Source organism: Mirounga angustirostris, unplaced genomic scaffold (assembly GCF_029215605.1).
Source record: "Mirounga angustirostris isolate CCGP_5_RB_7025 unplaced genomic scaffold, mMirAng1.0.hap1 SCAF_9, whole genome shotgun sequence".
NCBI classification, from domain to species: domain Eukaryota; kingdom Metazoa; phylum Chordata; class Mammalia; order Carnivora; family Phocidae; genus Mirounga; species Mirounga angustirostris.
This window is the reverse complement of record NW_026991717.1, coordinates 52,106,261-52,130,265: the sequence shown is the minus strand read 5'-3', so window position 1 is coordinate 52,130,265 and position 24,005 is coordinate 52,106,261. Positions and strand designations below refer to the sequence as shown.

General features: G+C 38.2%; 1 protein-coding gene across 9 annotated transcripts in view; it reads right to left on the bottom strand.

Moving 5' to 3' along the window:
* The window catches only part of ATOSA (atos homolog A), a 99,189-nt gene that overhangs the window by 48,537 nt on the left and 26,647 nt on the right, over positions 1–24,005 (bottom strand). For 4 of the 9 annotated variants that reach the window (XR_008508050.2, XM_064570463.1, XM_064570459.1 and 1 more), the window contains one exon: positions 23,425–23,773. The exons of the other annotated variants lie outside the window; for them this stretch is intronic. Coding sequence is in view for 3 of the 4 variants with exons in the window: in XM_064570463.1 (XP_064426533.1) it covers positions 23,425–23,461 (37 nt within the window). In the remaining variant the exon portion in view is untranslated. Of the gene's footprint in view, positions 1–23,424; positions 23,774–24,005 lie in introns of those variants that run through there. 9 annotated transcript variants of the gene reach the window in all.

The window sequence follows — 24,005 nt, the reverse complement described above, 5'->3', positions numbered from 1 at the left end:
GTGCACATACTCCTAGTTGGGACTCAGAGGGAGAAAGGTGGGTATTACCATAACTCCCTAGCAATTATAGTAACTATCCTACCACCTTACACAATTGTTGTGATGAACAGAAGTGGTATGTCAAAGACTAAATCATTAAATTACTCTCACTCAAAAGGAAAAAAAAATCCTTCTGTTCTATGGCATAACTATTTAAAGAAGTCAAGGTGGGGGCAAGTGGAGAAAATTGAGACAAAAGAGTGATGAATAAAGAGGAAATGAAATAAAAATAATGAGGGCGCCTGGGTGGCTCAGTCGTTAAGCATCTGCCTTCGGCTCAGGTCATGATCCCAGGGTCCTGGGATTAAGCCCCGCTTCGGGCTCCCTGCTCGGAGGGAAGCCTGCTTCTCCTTCTCCCACTCTCCCTGCTTGTATTCCCTCTCTCACTGTGTCTCTCTCTGTCAAATAAATAAATAAAATCTTTAAAAAAAAAAAAAAAGAAAAGGGCGCCTGGGTGGCTCAGTCGTTAAGCATCTGCCTTCAGCTCAGGTCATGATCCCAGAGTCCTGGGATCGACTCCCACATTGGGCTCCCTGCTCGGCAGGAAGCCTGCTTCTCCCTCTCCCACTCCCTCTGCTTGTGTTCCTGCTCTCGCTATCTCTCTCTGTCAAATAAATAAATAAAAATCTTTAAAAATAAAAAAAAAAGAAAAAACCTCTTAAAAAAAAAAAAGAAAAATAATGATACATTTGGAATTCACTACATCCAATATTATATCCTACTCTTCCCTAACACCCATGCTCCTCCAATGCCAAATCTGCTCTTCCCTCTTGAGTTCTCCATATAATCTAACATTATCCATGCTCAATTGCCCAAGCAAAAAACTTGGTAATTGAGTCCTATAAATAGCTCTAGCCACTTTCTTCCTCTCTCTATGACCTTTGTCAAAACTACTAAGGCCATGATCTCTTGCATGGATAATTACAAAAGCTCCATGATTGATCTCCCTGCATCTAGTCTCTTACCCTTCCCATCCAACCCCATCTCCCTTGTTAGAATTCTATGTAAAATATAAATGTAATTATGTTGGCCTAAAACTCCATAATGGTTCCATTATTTACAATTTAAAGCCCAAACTCTTATTATGGAAAAACCAGTTTAAAAATCACATAACAAAGGGCACAGGTGAAACCTCCCTACTTCCTCAGGCAGGTATTTCTCCTGATACGTATTGGTATTAAAGCTACTAACCAGTGAGATTCTTGAAGATAGAGCCTAGGTCATTCATTTCTATATCCTTTATATTAGGATTTTCTCTATAAACAATTATGTCACTGCAAATAGAATTTTGCTTATTTCTTTCCAGTCTTTATGTTAATTTCTTTTTCTTACCTTATGGCAACGGCTAGGTATACAATGTGGCGTAGAAGTGAGGGGCTCCCAGGTGGCTCACTCAGTTGAGCATCTGATTCTTGATTTTGGCTCAGGTCATGATCTCAGGGTCGTGAGATGGAGCCACACTTTGGGCTCTGTGCTCAGTGGGGACTCTGCTTGAAATTCTCTCTCTCCCTCTCCCTGTGACCCTCCCATCCCATGTGTGCTCTCTCTCAAATAAATAAACCTTTTTTTTAAATAAAAGAAGTAGCAGGGCGCCTGGTGGCTCAGTCATTAAGTGTCTGCCTTCGGCTCGAGTCATGGTCCCAGGGTCCTGGGATCGAGCCCCACATCGGGCTCCTGGCTCCACGGAAAGCCTGCTTCTCCCTCTCTCACTCCCCCTGCTTGTGTTCCCTCTCTCACTAGGTCTCTGTCAAATAAATAAATTCTTTAAAAAATAAATAAATAGGGCGCCTGGGTGGCTCAGTTGGTTGGGCGACTGCCTTTGGCTCAGGATATGATCCTGGAGTCCCGGGATCAAGTCCCACATCGGGCTCCCTGCTCAGCGAGGAGGTCTGCTTCTCCCTCTGACTCTCCCCCCTCTCATGCTCTCTATCTCATTCTCTCAAATAAATAAATTAAAAAAAATAATAATAAATAATAAATAAATAAAAGAAGTAGCTAGATTGCATACCTTCTTTCTGATCTTAACAAAAAAGTATTCAATATTTTGGCACTAAGTGGATTATTAGGTGTAGATTTTTCATAGATGTCCTTTATCAGGTTGAGAAGGGTTATAATAAAGTCTTTTTTTAAAAAATATTTTATTTATTTGACAGAGAGAGACACAGAGAGAGAGCGAACACAAGCAGGGGGAGTGGAAGAGGGAGAAGCAGGCTTCCCGCAGAGCAGGGAGCCCGATGCGGGACTCGATCCCAGGACCCTGGGATCATGACCTACACCAAAGGCAGACGCTTAATAACTGAGCCACCCAGGCGCCCCAATAAAGTCATTTTTACTTGATAAATAAGCATGTAAAATAAATCCCTCAAAGAAATGCCATCTTTTTACTTAATTTAGAATGCCCCATGAGTGCAAAGGAAAATTTTTAAAAAAGCTAAAAAACTGTCTGTACAAGAATTGCCAAAAAACATACCATTTTTCAATGTATATTACTTAAAGTCCAAAAAAAATATAACCATATGTCCTATAAAATGCCACAAAAAATACATATTCTTATTCACCAAGAGTGAACTCTAACGTAAACTATAGACTTCGGGTGATGATGATATGTCAACATAGGTTCATCAATTATAATAAATGTACCACTAGGGCATGGGTATGGATAGTGGGGGAGCTTGTTCATCTGTGGGGACAGGGCATACATGGGAATTCTATACTTTGTGCTCTACTGTGAAACTAAAACTGTTCTAAAGAAGTAAAGTTTAGGGGCACCTGGGTGGCTCAGTCGGTTGGGCGTCTGCCTTCAGCTCAGGTCATGATCCCAGGGTCCTGGGATCGAGCCCTGCATCGGGCTCCCTGCTTGGTGGGGAGCCTGCTTCTCCCTCTCCCTCTACCTGCCGCTCTGCCTGCTTGTACACTCTCTGTGTCAAATAAATAAATAAAATCTTAAAAAAAAAAAAAAAGAAAGTTTATTTAAAAAAATGTACCTATTATAAAATGCTAGAAAGATATACTTATTTTTTACTTTTTGCATTAAAAAATAAAAATCAGGGGCATCTGGGTGGCTCAGTCGGTTAGGCGCCTGCCTTCGGCTCAGGTCATGATCTTTGGCTCAGGTCATGATCCCAGGGTCCTGGGATCGAGCCCCACATCGGGCTCCCTGCTCAGCAGGAAGCCTGCTTCTCCCTCTCCCACTCCCCCTGCTTGTGTTCCCTCTCTCGCTGTGTCTCTCTGTCAAATTAAAAAAAAAAAAAAATCAATAACGAAAATATTCACTTATCCTAAAATTATACTTAAGATGTCTCACTCAGGAAGCATGAATTATGAAGAAATAAACAAAAATTATAGGGGGCAACTACACAAGCAAAAAAGAAAAATATCAAAGCTCAGATGAGTCTTTACTGTCCTAGGACTACAACAACATCAACAAAATAGCCTTCTACACAAACTAAAATTAATAGTTTATTTTTGCATTAAGCATTTGAATGCCTGATAAGTATGAGAATACTCAGAAGTCTTCAGGGCCTGGAAAAAACAGGTTACTGGAAGAAGGGAGAAATGTTGTCTCTGTAACATTATTTGTTATTGGATTTGCATCACAAGTAAAAAATTGTTATGTGACTGAAGGAAGCACAGTTTTATAATAACTGACATTCTCAAAGTCTACTGACAACAACCTTGTTTCTCATGTAACTTCTGGCGCTATGTTTCTTGGACAAAATTTCCCTGCATTAGGCTATTTAGTATCTGTATTAAATTCTGTATTTTGAGAATATGCTGGAATAAGAGTCCCTAAGGAGCAGTACAATATGTTGTACAATGATGACTTTCAGCATTCTGTAAATATAGCAGTCTGGGAAATACGAATTTAATGCCAGTTGGATTTCTGTTTATAAAAGGACTTATCTATAGAAAATAGATGGAAAACAGATTATTTCATTTATACTGAAGTAAAGACTGCTGGACACTGCTCTCTGGTCTGTGGTTGTGGATCATTATGCAGTTTTTAAGATTTTATTTATTTATTTGACAGAGAGACACAGCGAGAGAGGGAACACAAGCAGGGGGAGTGGGAGAGGGAGAAGCAGGCTTCCCGCGGAGCAGGGAGCCTGATGCGGGGCTTGGCCCCAGGACTCTGGGATCATGACCTGAGCCGAAGGCAGACGCTTAACGACTGAGCCACCCAGGCGCCCCTTATTATGCAGTTTTAACACTAATAGTTATAATTACAGCTGATACTTCTTAAGCTCTGCGCTCAGTGAGGAGCCTGACACGAGGCTTGATCCCACGACCCTGAGATCATGACCTGACCCCAAATCAAGAGGCAGATGCTTAACCGACTGAGCCACTCAGGGACCACAATGCTTATATATTTTTAATCAAAGTAAATACTTCCATCAAAGTATGTGCTTAATAATGATTGGCTAAGATAAATCTATAGTGTAATAATGGGGTGAAAAGACTGGATATTTATAGGTTTTTTTTAAGATTTTATTTATTTGACAGAGAGAGACACAGCGAGAGAGGGAACACAAGGGGGGCGGTGGGAGAGGGAGAAACAGGCTTTGCCTGATTCGGGGCTCAATCCCAGGACTTGGGATCATGACCTGAGCAGAAGGCAGACGCTTAATGACTGAGCCACCCAGGCGCCCCTACAGTTTTATGGTTAATAGACAATTTGAGTCCTGGTTCTGCTGCTAATAACTATGTGGCCACAGAAACCTATTTAGTCTCTCTAAACTTCACTTTCCTGAAAAATGGAGGTAATATCTATCTCATAGTATCACCAATTTCCTGAGGTAACAGTATGTTGTATTGAATACGGTGTCTGGCATACACTAAACACCATTATGCAATACATAATTCTACTGATCCTTAATAAGCCAAAGTGCCTTAGAAATTTTCAGCAGCCTAGAATCTTGTGGTTTTGAATCCTAGCTGCACACTGAACAAACTGGAGAACTTTAAAAACAAACAACAACAGGGGTGCCTGGGTGGCTCAGTCGTTAAGCGTCTGCTTTCAGCTCGAGTCATGGTCCCAGTGTCCTGGGATTGAGCCCCGCATCGGGCGCCCTGCTCGGCGGGAAGCCTGCTTCTCCCTCTCCTACTCCCCCTGCTTGTGTTCCCTCTCTTGCTATCTCTCTCTCTGTCAAATAAATAAAATCTTTAAAAAACAAACAAACAAACAACAGCAACAATAATAAAATAGAAACAAAACTCATGTACCCATCCAATACTAGGTATTAAAACATTCTTTTAAAAGCTCCCTAGGCAGTTCTAATGTGCAACCAGGATTGAGAACTACTGTTCTAGTTGGAAGCTTAATACCACACGAAGGGAGAAAATGAAGATATTAGGCAAGGGGGCCCATATAAAGAAAGCAGTGGTAATATTAGCAAAGCAGAGACACACTTTAACATATGTACACTGGAGTTGTGTTTTCAGTTATAACCATGAATTTGCATATATCCATTTGTAATATGTAACTGAGGTAGAGGTGGTTCTCATATGGGGGGTCTGTGGACACTCTGGGGACCTGACAGCTCCCTAATTTAACACGTGATTTATTTTCAATGAAAATCTCCAAAAATGAGCACAAACCTACTCTGAATCACCGGGGCGGCTAATAATAATCAAGGATTGCTTTATAATTTCAGTTTCATATTCATATTTACAATTATAGTTTACACTTACAGTTTTGCTAGTCTTTAAATATCATGACTGTACTAGCTCTGGGCTCATTTATAATAGTGAAAACAGATGACACTCTTCTGTTGTGTGCACGGTACCAACAAAAGCTGACAGACGGTTATACAACAAGCAAATACCAAGAGGCATGCTCAACTCAAAAAGATTTGGCGTATAATACCAACTACTATATTCACATTTTGACTTAACTTTATAACATACCATAATCATTTAAAATTTACTGGTTCTACAGTTTTATTTGCATTTAGTTTTTAAAACTATTTTGGTTTTATAGTTGTATTAGAGCTATAAGAATAAGGAAATTGCACCAAGTTCATTTTCTACATTGTAATAAAAAATGACATGTTAGCTGATTTAAAAAAGTTTTTTTCCTTAAACATTTGTGGGGAGTCTGGAAGAGAAACCATATGTATGCAAATCTCAACTCCATCATGTAATGGGGAGGCTTTAAACTTTTTATAATAAATCTTTAACATCTCTCTCTCCGATACTATCTTCAAGTTAGCAAAAAGTCATACTTGATCTTTCTAAACAGATGACAGAGATCCTAAAATTGAGACAAGTTCCATCATTAAAGTGATTTTTTCTTTCACCTGCATCTTAAAATCCATCTCAATGTCAAGTTTATGCAGATTTTAATATTAGAAGTCTAGTTTTTTTTAGAACCAATCATTTTAATTGCACTGAAGTCAATACAGCACATTTTGTTTATATTGTAATTTTTCTGAGTCATAAATGCTTTCATGTAGCTCACCTCAATTATTTTCACAACTGATGAAACATTAAAGAATTATCAGAAAAATTCTACACAGATTATGTGACAGTAGCAAAAATATACAGAAAATTTCCAGAAATAACATATCTTAGTCCTACTTCAGTACTTACATCTCTAGTGCTCACGCACTGCCTCTATTGAGTGAAATGCAGATATTACCAATTTTTCTTCAACTCTTTTTGGTTAACAACTGAAACAAAGTTGTCCCAGTTAAGGTCCCTGTGATGCCTTAAAGATCTAGAAATGGGTTAATCCCAAATGTCATTATTATATTTGATTATAATTTGAAATCATAAAAAATACTGTAGTATATTTTTAAAAAGTCTACTTTTCCACAATTTTACTACTTTTTAATAAAAAATTTTAAGTGATTGGGGCGCCTGGGTGGCTCAGTCGTTAAGTGTCTGCCTTCTGCTCAGGTCATGACCCCAGGTCCTGGGATCAAGCCCTGCTTCGGGCTCCCTGAATAGCGGGAAGCCTGCTTTTCCCTCTCCCACTCCCCCTACTTGTGTTCCCTCTCTGGCTGTGTCTCTCTGTCAAATAAGTAAAATCTTAAAAAAAAAAAAATTTAAGTGATTATATTACTAAATGTGGTAGTTAAACTTTTAAATATTGCTGATATGAACATGAGAAGCTATCAAGTAAAAAAAAAAAGAAGTTGTAGAATACTGCTATATAAAAATGCATAACACTGGTACAGTTATACAGCTGATCTTAATTATCTACAGAAAAAAACTCCAAACACATACCAAACTGCTCTTTATAGTTAACTCCAGGGCTGTGAGACAGAATTATGGGGAGTCATTTACTTGCTATGATTATGGTTGTTCAATTTAGCAAATAAAAATACAGGATGCTGGTTAAATTTGAATTTCAGTATAGAACATACTTACACTAAACAATTACTCATTTATCTGAAATTCAAATTTAACTGGGCATCCTATATTTTGTTAGAAATGCAGCTGAATAAACCTATGTAATAGATGTCTACCATCTGAATTTAGATGTTTATAATGCTGCAGGAGGTCAGAAAGGAGAGATCTACACTGCTAGCTCTGAAGATGGAGGAAGGGACCATGAGCCAAGGAATATGGGAGGCCTCTAGAACTTGAAAAGTCAGGGAGACAGATTTTCCCCTAGGGAACACAGCCCTTTGGACCAATTTTAAACTTCTGAACTACAGAACTGTGAGACTAGAAATTTGTGTTGTTTTAAGCCATAAGGGTGTGGTAATTTCCTCTAGCAGCAATATGATCCTAATACAAGTATAATCTCATATGTGTATTTCCAGGTCCTATTCCCAGAGATTCTGACTCAGGTACCTTGCATATTTAACAAGAAAGCTCTATATGCCTCCGACGCAAGTGATCTCAGAAACACACTTTGAGAAACAGCACATTAGATCATAGATCAAAATAAATACCTTGTAAAAAGAGTCACATGTAAAATATCCAGGCATACCTCAGAGATATCGCAGGTTCACTTCCAGACTACCACAATAAAGCAAATATCGCAATAAAGTAAGTCAGATAAACTTTTGGGCTTCTCAGAGGTTATGTTTACACCATACTGTAGTCTGTTAAGTATGCAACAGTTTTATGTCTAAAAAAAGCAATGTATACACTTTAATTTAAAAAATACTTTAGGGCGCCTGGGTGGCTCAGTTGGTTAAGCGACTGCCTTCGGCTCAGGTCATGATCCTGGAGTCCCTGGATCGAGTCCCGCATCGGGCTCCCTGCTCGGCAGGGAGTCTGCTTCTCCTTCTGACCCTCCCCCCTCTCATGTGCTCTCTCTCTCTCATTCTCTCTCTCAAATAAATAAATAAAATCTTTAAAAAAATAAAAATAAAAAATACTTTATTGCTAAAAAAATGCTAACCATCACCTGAGCTTTTAGGGAGTTAATCTTTTTGATGCTGGAGGGTCTTGCCTTGATGTTGGTGACTACTGACTGACTGGGGTGGTGGTTGAAGTTGCAGTGCTGTGGCAATTTGTTAAAAAATAAGACAAAGAACTTTGCCACATCAATTGACTCTTTCCTTCATGAAAGATTCCTCTGTAGCACATGATTCTGTCTGATAACATTTTACCCACAGTAGTACTTCCTTCTAAATGGGAGTCAATCCTTTCTAACCCAGCTGCTGCTTTATTGACTAAGTTAATGTTGTAGTCCAAATCCTCTTTTGTCATTTCAACAATCTTCACCAAGAACAGATTCCATCCCAAGAAACTACTTTCTGGGCGCCTGGGTGGCTCAGTTGGTTAAGCGACTGCCTTCGGCTCAGGTCACCATCCTGGAATCCCAGGATCGAGTCCCGCATCGGGCTCCCTGCTCAGCGGGGAGTCTGCCTCTCCCTCTGACCCTCCCCTTCTCATGTGCTCTCTCTCTCTCTCTCTCAAATAAATAAATAAATAAAATCTTTAAAAAAAAAAAAAAGAAAGAAACTACTTTCTTGGGGCGCCTGGGTGGCTCAGTCGTTAGGCGTTCTGCCTTCGGCTTGGATCATGATCCCAGGGTCCTGGGATTGAGCCCCGTCGGGCCCCCTGCTCGGCGGAGAGCCTGCTTCTCCCTCTCCACTCCCCCTGCTTGTGTTCCTGCTCTCGCTCTCTCTCTGTCAAATAAATAAATAAAATCTTTAAGAAAAAAAAAAAGAAACTACTTTGTTTGCTCATCCATAAGAAGCAACTCCTCGTGAAAGTTTTATCTTAAGACTACAGCAATTCAAACGATAATAATGAAAAAGTCTGAAATACTGCAAGAATCACCAAAATGTGATGTAGAGATGAGGTGAGTAAATGCTGTTGGAAAAATGGTACCAAGAGACTTGCTCACGGCAAGGTTGCCACAAACCTTCAATTTGTAAAAATTAAAAAAAAAAACAAAAAAAACCCCACAGTATCTGAAAAGCTAATTAAAGTGAAGCACAGTAAAATGAGGTATGCCTGTAATTTTAATATGGAAATGAGCAAAATATTCAGTATGTATTTATTTGACCTATGGAATAATGAGAACTTTCTCAGCTTGGAAATAGAAAAATACACACAAAGGAAAAGAGTGCCAGATTAAACTGTATAAAACCTAAATATTTCTGAAAAAATAAAAAAATAGAAGTGGAAATGTTTCTATAATATATGGTTGACAAAGAATTACTTATTTCTATTGCATTATTCTATATGGCATTTTAATTAAACTATTGTTATTTCAAAAGGTAAATGAAAAGAGAAAAAGAATTCACATAATGTTGAAAAAAAAAAAAGAAACACAGAGAAGAATGCTTAATCTCGCTAGAGTAGATTTAATCAAAGGAATAAAAATCATATTGAAAATCCAAATTATAGGGGTGCCTGGGTGGCTCAGATGGTTAAGCGTCTGCCTTCGGCTCAGGTCATGATCCTTAGGTCCTGGGATCAAGCCCCATGTCGGGCTTCCAGCTCAGCGGGGAGTCTGCTTCTTCCTTTTCCTCTGCCTCTCCCCCTGCTTGTGCTTTCTTTGTCCCTCAAATGAATAAATAAAATCTTAAAAAAAAAAAAAAAAGAAAGAAAGAAAGAAAAGAAAATCCATGTTATAGATACTGTAATAGGAAAGTTTAGAGATGCCTGGGTGGCTCAGTCAATTGAGCGTCTGACTGCAGCTCAGGTCGTGATCTTGGGTTCCTGGGATGGAGCCTGGTATGGGGCTCCCCACTAAGCAGGCAGTCTGCTTGTCCCTCTGCCCCTCCCCCTGCTCCTGCTCTCTCTTTCAGGTAAATAAATAAAATCTTTTTTTAAAAAAATAGCAAACTTTAAAACATTTTTTTAATTTACCTATGGAAAATGGTTTGAGCGATGTCAACATGGTAAAATATCCTACAGCCATTAAAATAATTGTATGATATAGGAAAATGTATGCTACAGTCCATTAAATTAAATAGCAACACATATAATTTTATATTTATAATTTATAATGTATAAACTTATATAAAGATGACCTGTATCAATGACAATATGAACAATTTTAAAAACTTTATTAAATGTTACCTAGAGCAATCTACACATTCAATGCAATCCCTATCAAAATACCATCAACCTTTTTCAAAGAAATGGAACAAATAATCCTAAAATATGTTTGGAACCAGAAAAGACCCTGAATAGCCAGAGGAATGTTGACAAAGAAAAGCAAAGCCGGTGGCATCACAATTCCGGACTTCAAACTCTATTACAAAGCTGTCATCATCAAGACAGTATGGTACTGGCACAAAAACAGACACACAGATCAATGGAACAGAAGAGAGAGCCCAGAAATGGACCCTCAACTCTATGGTCAACTCATCTTCGACAAAGCAGGAAAGAATGTCCAATGGAAAAAAGACAGTCTCTTCAACAAATGGTGTTGGGAAAAATTGGACAGCCACATGCAAAAGAATGAAACTGGACCATTTTCTTACACCACACACAAAAATAGATTCAAAATTGATGAAAGACCTAAATGTGAGACAGGAATCCATCAAAATCCTAGAAGAGAACACAGGCAGCAACCTCTTCAACTTCAGCCACAGCAACTTCTTCCTAGAAACATTGCCAACAGCAAGGGAAGCAAGGGCAAAAATGAACTACTGGAACTTCATCAAGATAAAAAGCTTTTGCACAGCAAAGGAAACAGTAAACAAAACCAAAAGACAACCGACAAAATGGGAGACGATATTTGCAAATGACATATCAGATCAAGGGCTAGTATCCAAAATCTATAAAGAACTTCTTAAACTCAACACCCAAAGAATAAATGATCCAATCAAGAAATGGGCAGAAGACATGAACAGACATTTTTCCAAAGAAGACATCCAAATGGCCAACAGACACATGAAAAAGTGTTCAACATAGGGATGCGTGGGTGGCTCAGTCGGTTAAGCGTCTGCCTTCAGCTCAGGTCATATCCCAGGGTCCTGGGATCGAGTCCTGCATCGGGCTCCTCGTTCAGTGGGGAGTCTGCTTTTCCCTCTGCCTGAGGCTCCCCCTGCTTGTGCTCTCTCTCTCTCTCTCTCTGACAAATAAATGAGTAAAATCTTAAAAAAAAAAAAAAAAGTGTTCAGCATCACTCGGCATCAGGGAAATCTAAATCAAAACCTCAATGAGATACCACCTCACACCAGTCAGAATGGCTAAAATTAACAAGTCAGGAAACGACAGATGTTGGCGAGGATGTGGAGAAAGGGGAATCTTCCTACAAGCTGGTGCAGCCACTCTGGAAATCAGTATGGAGATTCCTAAAAGTTGAAAATAGAGCTACCCTACGATCCAGCAATTGCACTAAATGTATTTACCCCAAAGATACAACTGTAGTGTTCCGAAGGGGTACGCCCTGATGTTTATAGCAGCAATGTCCACAATAGCCAAACTATGGAAAGCGCCAAGATGTCCAACAACAGATGAATGAATAAAGATGTGGCATATATATACACAATGGAATAGTATGCAGCCATCAAAAAAACCAAAATCTTGTTAGTTGCAATGATGTGGATAGAACTAGAGGGTATTATGCTAAGCGAAATAAGTCAATCAGAGAAAGACAAGTATCATATGATCTCACTGATATGAGAAATTCTTTTTTTTTTTTTTAAGATTTTATTTATTTATTTGAGAGAGAGAATGAGAGACAGAGAGCACGAGAGGGAAGAGGGTCAGAGGGAGAAGCAGACCCCCCGCCGAGCAGGGAGCCCGATGCGGGACTCGATCCCGGGACTCCAGGATCATGACCTGAGCCAAAGGCAGTCGCTTAACCAACTGAGTCACCCAGGCGCCCTGATATGAGAAATTCTTAATCTCAGGAAACAAATTGAGGGGTGGTGGGGGGTGGGAGGGATGGGATGCCTGGGTGATGGACATTGAGGAGGGTACGTGCTATGGTGAGTGCTGTGAATTATGTAAGACTGATGAATCACAGACCTGTACCTCTGAAACAAATAATACATTATATGTTAAAAAAGGGGGGGGGGCACCTGGGTGGCTCAGATGGTTAAGCGTCTGCCTTCAATTCAGGTCATGATCCCAGGGTCCTGGGATCGAGTCATACATCAGGCTCCTTCTCCCTCTGCCTCTCTCTCTCTCATGAATAAATAAATAAAAATCCTTAAAATAAAAAAAAAAGGGAGATAGTAGGAAGGGAAAAATGAAGGGGGGGAAATCGGAGGGGGAGACGAACCATGAGAGACTATGGACTCTGAGAAACAAACTGAGGGTTTTAGAGAGGAGTGGGGTGGGGGGATGGGTTAGCCTGGTGATGGGTATTAAGGAGGGCACGTATTGAATGGAACACTGGGTGTTATATGCAAACAATGAATCATGGAACACTACATCAAAAACTAATGATGTAGGGGTGCCTGAGTGGCTCAGTCGTTAAGCGTCTGCCTGCGGCTCAGGTCATGATCCTGGGGCCCTGGGATCAAGCCCCGCATCAGGCTCCCTGCTCTACGGGAAGCCTGCTTCTCCCTCTCCTGCTCCCCCTGCTTGTGTTCCCTCTCTCCCTGTGTCTCTGTCAAATAAATAAATAAAATCTTAAAAAAAAAACAAAAACAAAAACCTAATGATGTAATGTATGGTGACTAACATAAAAAAAAAAAACTTTGTTAAAACTCCTTATTACTACTAAAAATCTTTTTTAATATTTCACTTCTTAAATAAGAGCAATTTAGAAAAAGTATTACTTATCTTTTACTTTCACCATCATTTCAGAAAAGGAAAAGCATTTAATAACAAAAAATTGGAAAACATGATCCCAGAAAAGGACAGTCCCTCTTGAGAAAGGCTGCCATCTTTGCCACGGACAAATGAAAAGCTAATGTTAGCCTAACATGGGTCTGAGGACAGCCTTTGGGAACCACCACCATAAGGTACTAAGCTGAAAGCTATGACTTCAGTGTCTGTGTGAATAGTAACCAAGAGCCTAACTAACAGGGTCCTTCCCCTCCCTTTCCACTGCTCTTACCTCAATCAGTCTGAGAAGCTTATCTATCATTTGAGGGAGCAATGATGGGAAGGGGAGAGATCATGTTTCACAAAAGTGGGAAAAGGCCAATTCTTAAAAAGGGGGCAAAGGACCAGAAGTCTATGAGAACGATAGTTTGCCAGAAAATAACACCAAGAAAGAATACCCATTAGTTCTTCTAGTGATTCAACCAGTCGAAGCAGGCAAATTCATTCATTAACTTCTGCGCAAATGTGGGGAGATCAATTATTTAGGATGGAAACTTACGGTTTAATTGTAGATGGCTATTGTAAGGATATCACCTCGCTATAAGGGTGGTGAGAACAGAAACAATAATCTCTTCTAATTTTTTCCTCAAAGGCAGTTTCATATTGCTCTATTTCCCCTTTAAAATGGTTAACTCTGCCAAAGGCACTATTCTTTGATAAAGATAATGATCAAGCTGTAGGATTTAATGCTAATGTAATGCTTTTAATTAATGTTTTATTGGATGACTCTGTGGTCATTATCATCAACTTCAGTCAGGCAAGTATAGAATATTTCCTAGAACCAGATTAAACTGGTTTTAGTTCAGCCAATTCACACACAATTAGAACTATAGTCAACTGAACATAGCTATTATGATCAATTATTTGTTGTTGTATTTTTCCAAAATCATCTGTTTAGAAAATAAACTTACTAATCTGCTTTCACTCCACATTTACCTCAGATCTTTTCCCTAAATTTTGATATCTAAATAACAGACCTTAGTAACATTTATACTTGTAAAAGATCTTGAAATTCACAGATCTCTCAATAAAACAAAAATCTAATGAAAAAAATGTTACAGCAACTTGAAAAAAGTATGAAAAATCCATGTACTAGAAGCCAGAAGACCTGGATTCTAATTTCAGCTTTGTAATAAACTAGCCCCAAGACCTTGGGGAAGGTCAATTAAACTCCGTGACTTTCAGCAAACTGACTTGTAAAATGAAGGTATGTGAAACTAGATGTCCCCTTCCAATTTAAACAGTACCTGACTCTACTTGTGCCAATTTTTGGAGTTACGAAATACTATCCCATTTACTGTTAGTCCTACTTTGGCCACAAGCACTGATCCTGGTACATCTACTACTCAATCACAAACTAGAAACAGTCATGGGGTTGCTAGTGAGAATACAAAACTTGTCCCAAGCTCAGCTATTTTTGCATTTTGTGACTTGAAATCTTAGAATCATTTATGCCTCCCCCCTTTTCCCTTGCTCCCAATAAGGCATCAGTGATAAGGTTTGGCTTCTATTAACAACCTCCTATACTTGATCCCTCACCATTCCTAGTTTAGCTGGTACATAGGATGCATAGAAGAGAATAACGAGAGATGAGGTGAAAAAGAACCCTATCTACCTTTGTTCACTTCTCTCATTTCTGCCTTTATGCATCCAATGCTCTGACCAAACTGACCTACTCACTCTCCTAGAGCCACCTCAAGATATCCCACTCTCTGTATTCCAATGAATCACTTAGAATTCCTTCTGTTTCCAACACTCCCCTCCTGGCAGGCCTCAGAGCCCTACCTCAATTGTTTTAATGCTTCACCTCAGCAATGCCAATATTCTTAAAGCCACACCATAGAAAAACCTTGCGGTAAAGAGGTAATGAATCTGTTTGTGCATCAGGAGAGCACTCCAACTCTCCTAATATTCCTACCGCTTTTCTGGTCTTCAGACACCTCAGGAATTATGAATAATTCTCCCAAATTATAACTAGTGACTCAAAAATTACTTCAACTTCTTGAAAACTGCACAAATCTCACCATTTATGTAAGCCTTTTAAAATATTCTTTGGCAGACTTTTTAAATTTTCTTCATAAAGGTCTTAAATATTTCTATTGTGTTCAGCATGATTAGATTTGTTTGTTGCTCTTGTGCTTGGGATTTTTCTCATTACATTACCTCTCTTTTTTCCCCCTCATTACATTTTCTACATAATTTCTACTTATACGGGATTAAAAATTAAACTTTACACTTGATCAAAGTTCTACAGATTAGAGGTGCCTAGCTGGCTCAGGTGGCAGAGCAGGCGACTCAGGGTCGTAAATTCAAGCCCCACATAAAAAAAAAAGTTGTACAGATAAAAATTTAGGCCACAGGGTGGGGGGGGGTGAAACAGGTGAAGGGCTTATTGTGATGAGCACTGAGTAATGTACAGAGTTGTTGAATCACCATATTGTACACATGAAACCTGTAACATTGTATGTTAATTATATTGCAATAATAAAGAAAGAAAGAAAAAAAAAGGGGGCGACTGAGTGGCTCGGTTGGTTAAGAATCCGATTCTTGATTTCGGCTCAGGTCATGATCTCAGGGCCCTGGGATCAAGCCACAGGTCAGGCTCAGCGCTCAGCAAGGAGTTGGCTTGAAGATTCTCTCCTCCTCCCTCTGCCCCTCCCACCCCCTAAAATAAATAAATAAATAAATCTTTAAATAAATAAATAAGGCATAAAATAATGAGATTATCTCTGTTTCAGTTTAAACACATAATTCATCATTGGGGCTTATCCATCTCATTTGATCCCATTACACCCCTCCAGGGCTTTTTATTTTTTTTTTTGTAAGAGTTCATTGCACCTTATGCTTTCCCTTCCTAAAACTTAACACAAATAAAATTAAATCATTATTTGCATCTCTCCTCTAACCCATTAAGCTCCACAAGAACAAGTTGGTCCTGTTGTCCAGCCTAACTGCTTGGCATGAACAAGCACTAGAACACTTGCTGAAATAATGAATGGTCAGTGTTCTATTATATCTTGTTTTCTTCTTATTTCAGCTTATTTCTGATTAAAGTGATAAAAGCTTGCTATTACCCTTTTCAGATAATTACTTTATTCTTCTCTTGGGTTTAATATTTTAACTGCCAACTGGTTTTCTATTTTTTCTAAATTTGAAAAGTCGAAGTTGGAAATAAAATTCTACAAATCTATCACCTGAAACACTACCCTAAACCTAATTAGCATCTCCTTAACTTTCTTTGCTTCCTAAAGCAAGTCTTAATTTAGTCAACAGGGACCTAGTCTCTGCCCCCTCTTTTGTACTGAAAAAGTTTTGTTGTTTTTAATGCCCTTTATCAATATAATTCCTTTTAAACTTTTTAAAATAAAATTTTTTAAGTGAACTCTAGGCCCAACATGGGGCTCGAACTCATGACGCTGAGATCAAGAGTTACTCTACCTACTGAGTTAGCCAGGTGCCCCAATATAATTCTCTTAAAATGAACAAGGAAACATTTGTTTTTAAATAATGAAAGTGGGTTAGGTAATCACCAAATCTCTAGCCTATGGCAAAAACATTTAAACTGTCAAAAATAAGAGACAGAGAGCATTTTGAGTTCTAATTTCCCTATTGATTACTGGAAATCTGCCTTTTTTCAGGGATTTACGGAGCAAATTCGTCATAACAAACTACTGGCTGCTTATATGATAAGTTGGGGGCAGCTTAAACTCTAGAAAAGAGAGCTAAATTTTAAGTAATTTTGAAGACTGGCTAGAAGGTAAGAATTGAAAAAGAGAAGTATCTACCTTTCAAAAATCTCAGTGAAATCTCCTTCTTCTCCCAAAGGCAATGGGAGCTCAAGCCGCAGTGCTGCCTTCAAGTGGAGGACAGTCTGATGGAGATGCTACAGACAGATCTAATTCACGGTGACGTGATAAGTGGTAACAGGGGTAGATTAGGGTATGCTTATGAGGAAACTCAATCTTGGAAATCAGAGAAAGCGCCCAGAGGACTTGATATTTAAAATATAAGAATTGAAACTAGTCAATGTTATTGAGGAAATTTCCATCTGTCATGCTTCCTTCAAGTCCAGGCTGCCAGAAATGTGCTTTAAACCATACCATCGAGGATGCATGGGCACAGACTTAGAGCTACACAGATTTTATGCATTTGTTCTTACCTGCACTAACCCTAGAGAATTTAAATTTTCTGTGTTCTGCATATACCATTAGACCTAATTCATCACTGTTTTAGGGCCTGAAAAATCCTCAAGTAGGAAATATTGTCCTCTTCATTGTCCTTTGTGGGAATATTCCTGGCCCTATGGTATTATCACCCATACCTCAGAAAGAACCACGGGGGAAAAAAACTGAGAAAACGGTGTCAGAGAAGGAAACAAAGTACTGTCTCTCAAAACCACAAATTCTTCTGTACATTCAGAAGATGACCCTGTGCTAAAAACAAAACAAAACAAAATAAACAATTTTTAAAAATTAATGCTTTTATTCGATGTCTAAAACCAAGATACAGTCAATAAATTTCTTAACCTAAGAGAATTTATGAACCTCTGGATATTTTCCACAAAATCAAGTGTGTATATGCATAGATGCGGGGTTTTTCTCCTAGCAGGGACTGACAGTTTTCAGCAGACTCTCAAAAGGGTCAGTACCACAAATTGAGAAATACTGGCATAGAGCAATCTCTCTCTTGTTCTTTTTCTGTGTGGATTTTTTTTGAGAGATGTGATTTAAGGTAAGTATGTTTTTCCCCCTTCCATCCACCCCCTACCCCAAGGACACAATGCAATGCAATGAGGTTAAACCAGGATACTTATTTCTAAAATGGTTCTCCGATCCTTTTTGTTAGTTGCAAAATAAGTCTCTGGACCCAAAGCAGAAGCTAGCTAGTTGGGTAGTACTACTGAAAATATTAACAGTGATAAATGGAATACACTTGGAAAAGATGATCTTTCCTTTACACTTGTTTATTCTCTAATTCTCAATAAGCTAAACTGTATTGTCAGCAAGTTGGAGAGCTAAATAATATTAGTTTATGTAGGAATCATAAAATCTTAGCACTTGATGAAAATATGGAAACCAGGATGGGAACTCAGATTATACCTCTCTCCTAAAACAATGTTCAGTTATGACCACTCAAAGCAATGAAAAGTCTACAGTCCATTGAAATTTTGTGTACATATTAAAATGATTAAAGAGCATTTTCTGAACATTTTGGCTTGGAAATTTGTGTTTTCAAAATTTAGTCCTACACCAACAGCTTTTTCTTTGGAAGTTTTTATATTTTAACACAGTTACATTCATCATGTATGTGATGGTATTTAATTTTTGGCTCTCAGGTAGCTGACTTGTCCCTTGTCATTAATGTGGGTGTCAAATACAAGGTCACCCTTACACTAATCCTAGCTGAGGGATTCAAAAGAAAAATCAGAAACAAGTTACTTCCCAGGAAACAAATACCTAGTGGATTTAGCAACTCTAATCAGTCAGCTCAGCATTTGTGGATACTTGTGTGTACATGCATATGCATGCATACACACACCCCCAAGATAACACTACATCAAACAGAGTATTTTTTTCTGCCTTCCCTTCTTTATTTACCTTTCTACTTTACCCATTATTTCCTGACTATTATCTTTCTCCAGAAACTTACTCATGTACTTCTCTATGAACTCTGTGTCCTTTCTTCTGCCCAAATCTCATTATTTCCATGACTCTCTAGATCATGAAGTATTAGAAAACTGAGAAAACTAAAATTATATCAACATATGTGAAGCTCAGGGGGAAAGTCTAAAAAACTACACTTAAAATCCTCAGAAATCAAAAATAATTTTAAAGAGTTTATTATAAAATCTCACATTTTATTGAGTGTTAACTCAGTGCCACTAACCTGAGTAGTTTTCTTAAACTGTTCCATTTAAATTCCACAATTACCCTAAGATCTCCTTATATTGACTGGGAAACTACTGCTCAAAGAGGTGAAACTGTGCCCAGTACTGCTAAATAATAAAAAATCAGGGGTGCCTGGGTGGCTCAGTTGGTTAAGTGTCTGACTTGATTTTTTTTTTTTTAAAGATTTTATTTATTTATTCATAAGAGACAGAGAGAGAGAGAGGCAGAGGGAGAAGCAGGCTCCCCGCTGAGCAGGAAGCCCGATGCGGGACTCGATCCCAGGACCCTGGGATCATGACCCGAGCTGAAGGCAGACGCTTAACCATCTGAGCCACCCAGGCACCCGTCTGACTTGATTTTGGCTCAGGTCATGATCTCGGGGTTGTGGGAGAGAGCCCTGCATCGGGCTCTGCACTCAGTGTGGTCTCCTTGTCCTTCTCCCTCTGCTCCTTCCCCTGTGCTCTCGCCCTCAAATAAATAAATAAAATCTTAAAAAAAAAATCATACAGAATATTAAGCAAAAAAAAAAAAAATCATACAGAATAGATTACCCCAAATTTGACCATCCCCCAAAAATCTCAAAATTCTAAGGAAACAGAAATCAACTTAGATTTTTAATGGCCAATATTTAGCAATAACATGTTAAATAACAGGGCTATATACAACTGACTGGCAGTTTCCCTTTCATATTCAGGATGACAAGAAGCTTAGAGCACAATCTGAGGCCCAACTATGTATGAGCCTATATTTCCTACTCCATCTTGACTATTTCCTATAATTTATGATGTCCCTGTGTTTATCATAAAGCTTCTAATTCAAATCCTTTGATGTTCAGAAATCTTTGAATGAATAAAATTGAGAAGACCAGCAAAGAAACAAGAAGATATTTCTAGTTTCTCAATTAATGGCCATCATGCTACCACTTTTAACTTAGCCCCATCACAAAGGATTATATAATCAGATTCAAGCAATACTGCATTGACTACATTTTTAAAACCTGGGTCTTTGATTTTAGATATAGCAACATCTGAAGATTAAAAAAAATAAGATTCACTATAGTCTTCCAAAGCAATACAGTATATGCAATAGCATGTTGCTAACTGAAAATGCCTGACAGAAAGTTGTCAAGACTAAACTTCCCTGCTCAGCTATGACAATCAAATCTTTTTGGAATTCAGAATATGAACAAGTAATGGAATTTCTTCAAGGAAGGGGGGGGGAAACAAAAACAAAGAAACAGGAAAAAAAACAGTAACAGAACTGTATCATATAGCACTTATGCACACATATAGGAAACAAATATTTGGAATAATACTTGAAGTAGGAATGATAAAAAAAAAAATTTCATAGGAGACCTGGAAAAAAAAGAAAAACTCAGATTGTCACCCGTTCCTGAGGTTTTAAGTTACAGAATTTTTTGAACTGTATATGAAACACTACATATTATCGCCTGGTGATTTCAAAATAAAGAGAAACAACTTTATTTAAAATAAAAACATATCAATCATTGCATCTGATAAATATTAGTAAGTGGTCAAGGCAAAAAAAAAAAGAAACCACTATTTTCGAGAACTGAACTATTTTTCTACAAGTACATAAAAGTATAGTCAATTTAAAGATTTGACATAGAATAAGACAATAAAAATTGTATTGTTAGGGGCACCTGGGTGGCTCAGTTGGTTAGGTGACTGCCTTCGGCTCAGATCATGATCCCGGAGTCCCGGGATCAAGTCCCACATCAGGCTCCCTGTTCAGCGGGGAGTCTGCTTCTCCCTCTGACTCTACCCTCCTCTTGTGCTCTCTCTCTCACTCTCTCTCTCAAATAAATAAATAAAATCTTAAAAAAAATTGTATTGTCAAATAACAGATGAATTCAAAAAGTTGAACTATGCTAGCAATGTTACTACATTTGACCAGACTATAAACATCAATTATTTTCCTGATGTTTTGATACTGGACAAACACTTTCAGATGTTCCAGTATAAAAAACATCTTTGGGTACTGAGCCCAAGAATAAAATCTGAGATTCTGCCAAGACTATTCCTCCTGCCTCACAAAGTCAAAGCTTTTGTGTAACACAGCAGTAGACACCACTTTCTTGCCAATATCACGTTCCTTTATCTTTTGCAGCATATGAATGAAACCAGCCTGCTCCTGGGAAGTCAATTAATTCTCAAGAAATGAAACAAGAGGAAAAAGTAGCAAATCAATTCAAGTAAAACTCGGTTTTTGTGGTTCTATGTTAAAAAATAAAATTAGTGATTGATGAGAATGATAGCTCGAGAAAATGGAAATGACTAGAATAGCTTCTATGTGGTTAGAGTTATATTTAATGAACTTGGGTCCTCCTATCATCCTCTGCCTCCTGGCGCCTCACAGATCTTCTTTTGCATATGAGTGCTTTACATTGGATGATATCAAGTCCAAAGAATATAATAGCTTTCTTTATTTTGCTACAATTCTTCTTAAGTTTTAATTTAAGTAATCTCTACACCCAATGTGGGGCTCAAACTCATGACTCTGAGATCAAGAGTCTCATGCTCTTCCAACTGAGGCAGCCAGGTGCCCCTATTATGCTATAATTTTTATGATACCTCCTACCAAGTTTCAGTTTTCAAACTGAAAAAAACTAAGAAATGTAACATGCAGGTTCATGTTAAACATTTTAATGTTTATGGACAATTTGTTTTATAAATTTGCATCTATTTTTTGAAGTCTTTAACTTAACACAAACATATGTATCATTAAAAATGATCAGTGATGGGCACCAAAGCATGAGATATATTTTGAGTTCTTTCCAAAGAAAAGAAATATTTCTCCTCACTTATCAAATTATGCTAACATTGACTGCTAAATCTACTTAATGACAGGTATGTCTTGCAAAGAACAACAACAAAACAAATCCCTATAGAGATGAGAAACAAAGCTCTAATATCAACTTTAAATTTATATTATACTCATTTTATTCATCAGACATAAATCACTGAGTTAATTAAAAAGGAGCCAGTTACACAACCAGGTGAAAATGAATAAGCCAAAGAAAATTGTTCATAAATGGGCAATATGCTGTTAGTCTTCTGTTCTGCTTTAATTAATTTTTTTTTTAAGATTTTATTTATTTATTTGACAGCGAGAGACACAGCGAGAGAGGGAACACAAGCAGGGTGAGTGGGAGAGAGAGAAGCAAGCTTCCCGCAGGGCAGGGGGCCCGATGTGGGGCTCGATCCCAGGACCCTGAGATCATGACCTGAGCCGAAGGCAGACGCTTAACAACTGAGCCACCCAGGCGCCCCTGCTTTAATTAATTTAAAAGAATCATTAGTTAAACCAACTATGTCAACTCTGTATGAGAATCTGTAAAAAAAACTTTTGTTTAAGATATTTTAAAACTTTCGCATAGTCAATCAGTTAAATAAACTGGTTTTTCCAGGTCCCGTAAAACAAAATCGTAATCCATATTCTGTTCAATTATTACAAATATTTAATTAGTGAGGTTTAATTTAATGAGATTTTACTATATTTGCAGGATTAAGTAAGACAGATACAGAATTATTACATTTTAGAGGCTTACTCTAATTTTACAATACTATCTTAACCATTTGTGGTATGTTGTCTTTAACATCCTTTATTTTTCCAGTTTCCATTTGGACATTTAACAGAACAGAACATGACACTGACTTTGCGGTTGGATTATACTACCATCCTTTATCTGAACTGCACAGAACTAGTCAATGGGTCAAATTAATTACAAGATTGTACAATTTGTGGTAGTATCTTCAGAAATCCTTTATAAAAAGATGGCACATCAATTTCCTAAACGATGCCAAAATTCTCACTAAGCTAAATTCTGACAATCTGTCAAATACAGAAACAATGAATTCAGTTAAAAATATGTAACTTCTTTTAAATACATTCTCCTTAACAGCTTTTATTTTCAAAAAACACCTCCTGCTCCCAAATACAGTTCATGCTTCTGGCTAACCCCAATTCTCTTCCTTGTGTTCTCATTTTTATCACATTTTCCCCCTATTAAAGTGAGCACATTGTATTTTGGTTTCTTTTCTTCCTACTCATTGTTCAGATCAGCATTTTAATAATCTTTTAAGCAAGGCCGTTCAAAGAAAATATGAAGCTAAAGAAAAATTCCCTAAGTTCAAGGTTTTTCAAAGTGAGATCATTTTTCTAGACCTATTTATTAAAAATCTAGGCAAAGCAAACACCACAACTGGTAAACAGCTACAGAAGATTGGAAGTTCAAAAATAAAGCCGTTAAAAACACTTCATTACACACCTTCTCTGTGAAGCCCTTTGTTTCCACTGAAAACCATACTGGAATCCTTGTGTAAAAGAAGGGGCCTTCTGGCTGTCAACAGCTACACGGTCAGTGACTGAGGGACCCAGATGTCTGCAGTGGTTAAAACAAATGTTCGGCAGTGGGTGCTGATTCCGCTTCCCTCTGTGTAAGGTTTTCCACAAAGGCAGCAGAGTACGAGCACACATAGCAACAGCACTCACAGCTGATTGGATGGAGGGTGTGCTCAGCCGCCCCTGCTTGCTAGGTCCACTACAGCTTCCTGTCGACTTGGCAGCACTATCATGTTGTCTTTGCTCTTCTTACCAACTCAGCTGTGTTTAGGCAACTTGAAAGAACAGTAGAAGGATAACGACAAAAGTATTCTAGCATGAGCCCCTAAAAAGTATGCCTCTGGATGTTTTTCGAAGAGAGAAATTCATAAGGCAAACATTTATTTCAGTATTTCACAGGAAACAGGACAAAGGGAGTGGTGGAGGGAATCAGCTTATTATTTCACATTTCAAGTAAATCAGGTTCTACCAAGAGAAACCCTCTGAAAACACAGAAAGCACTAAGAA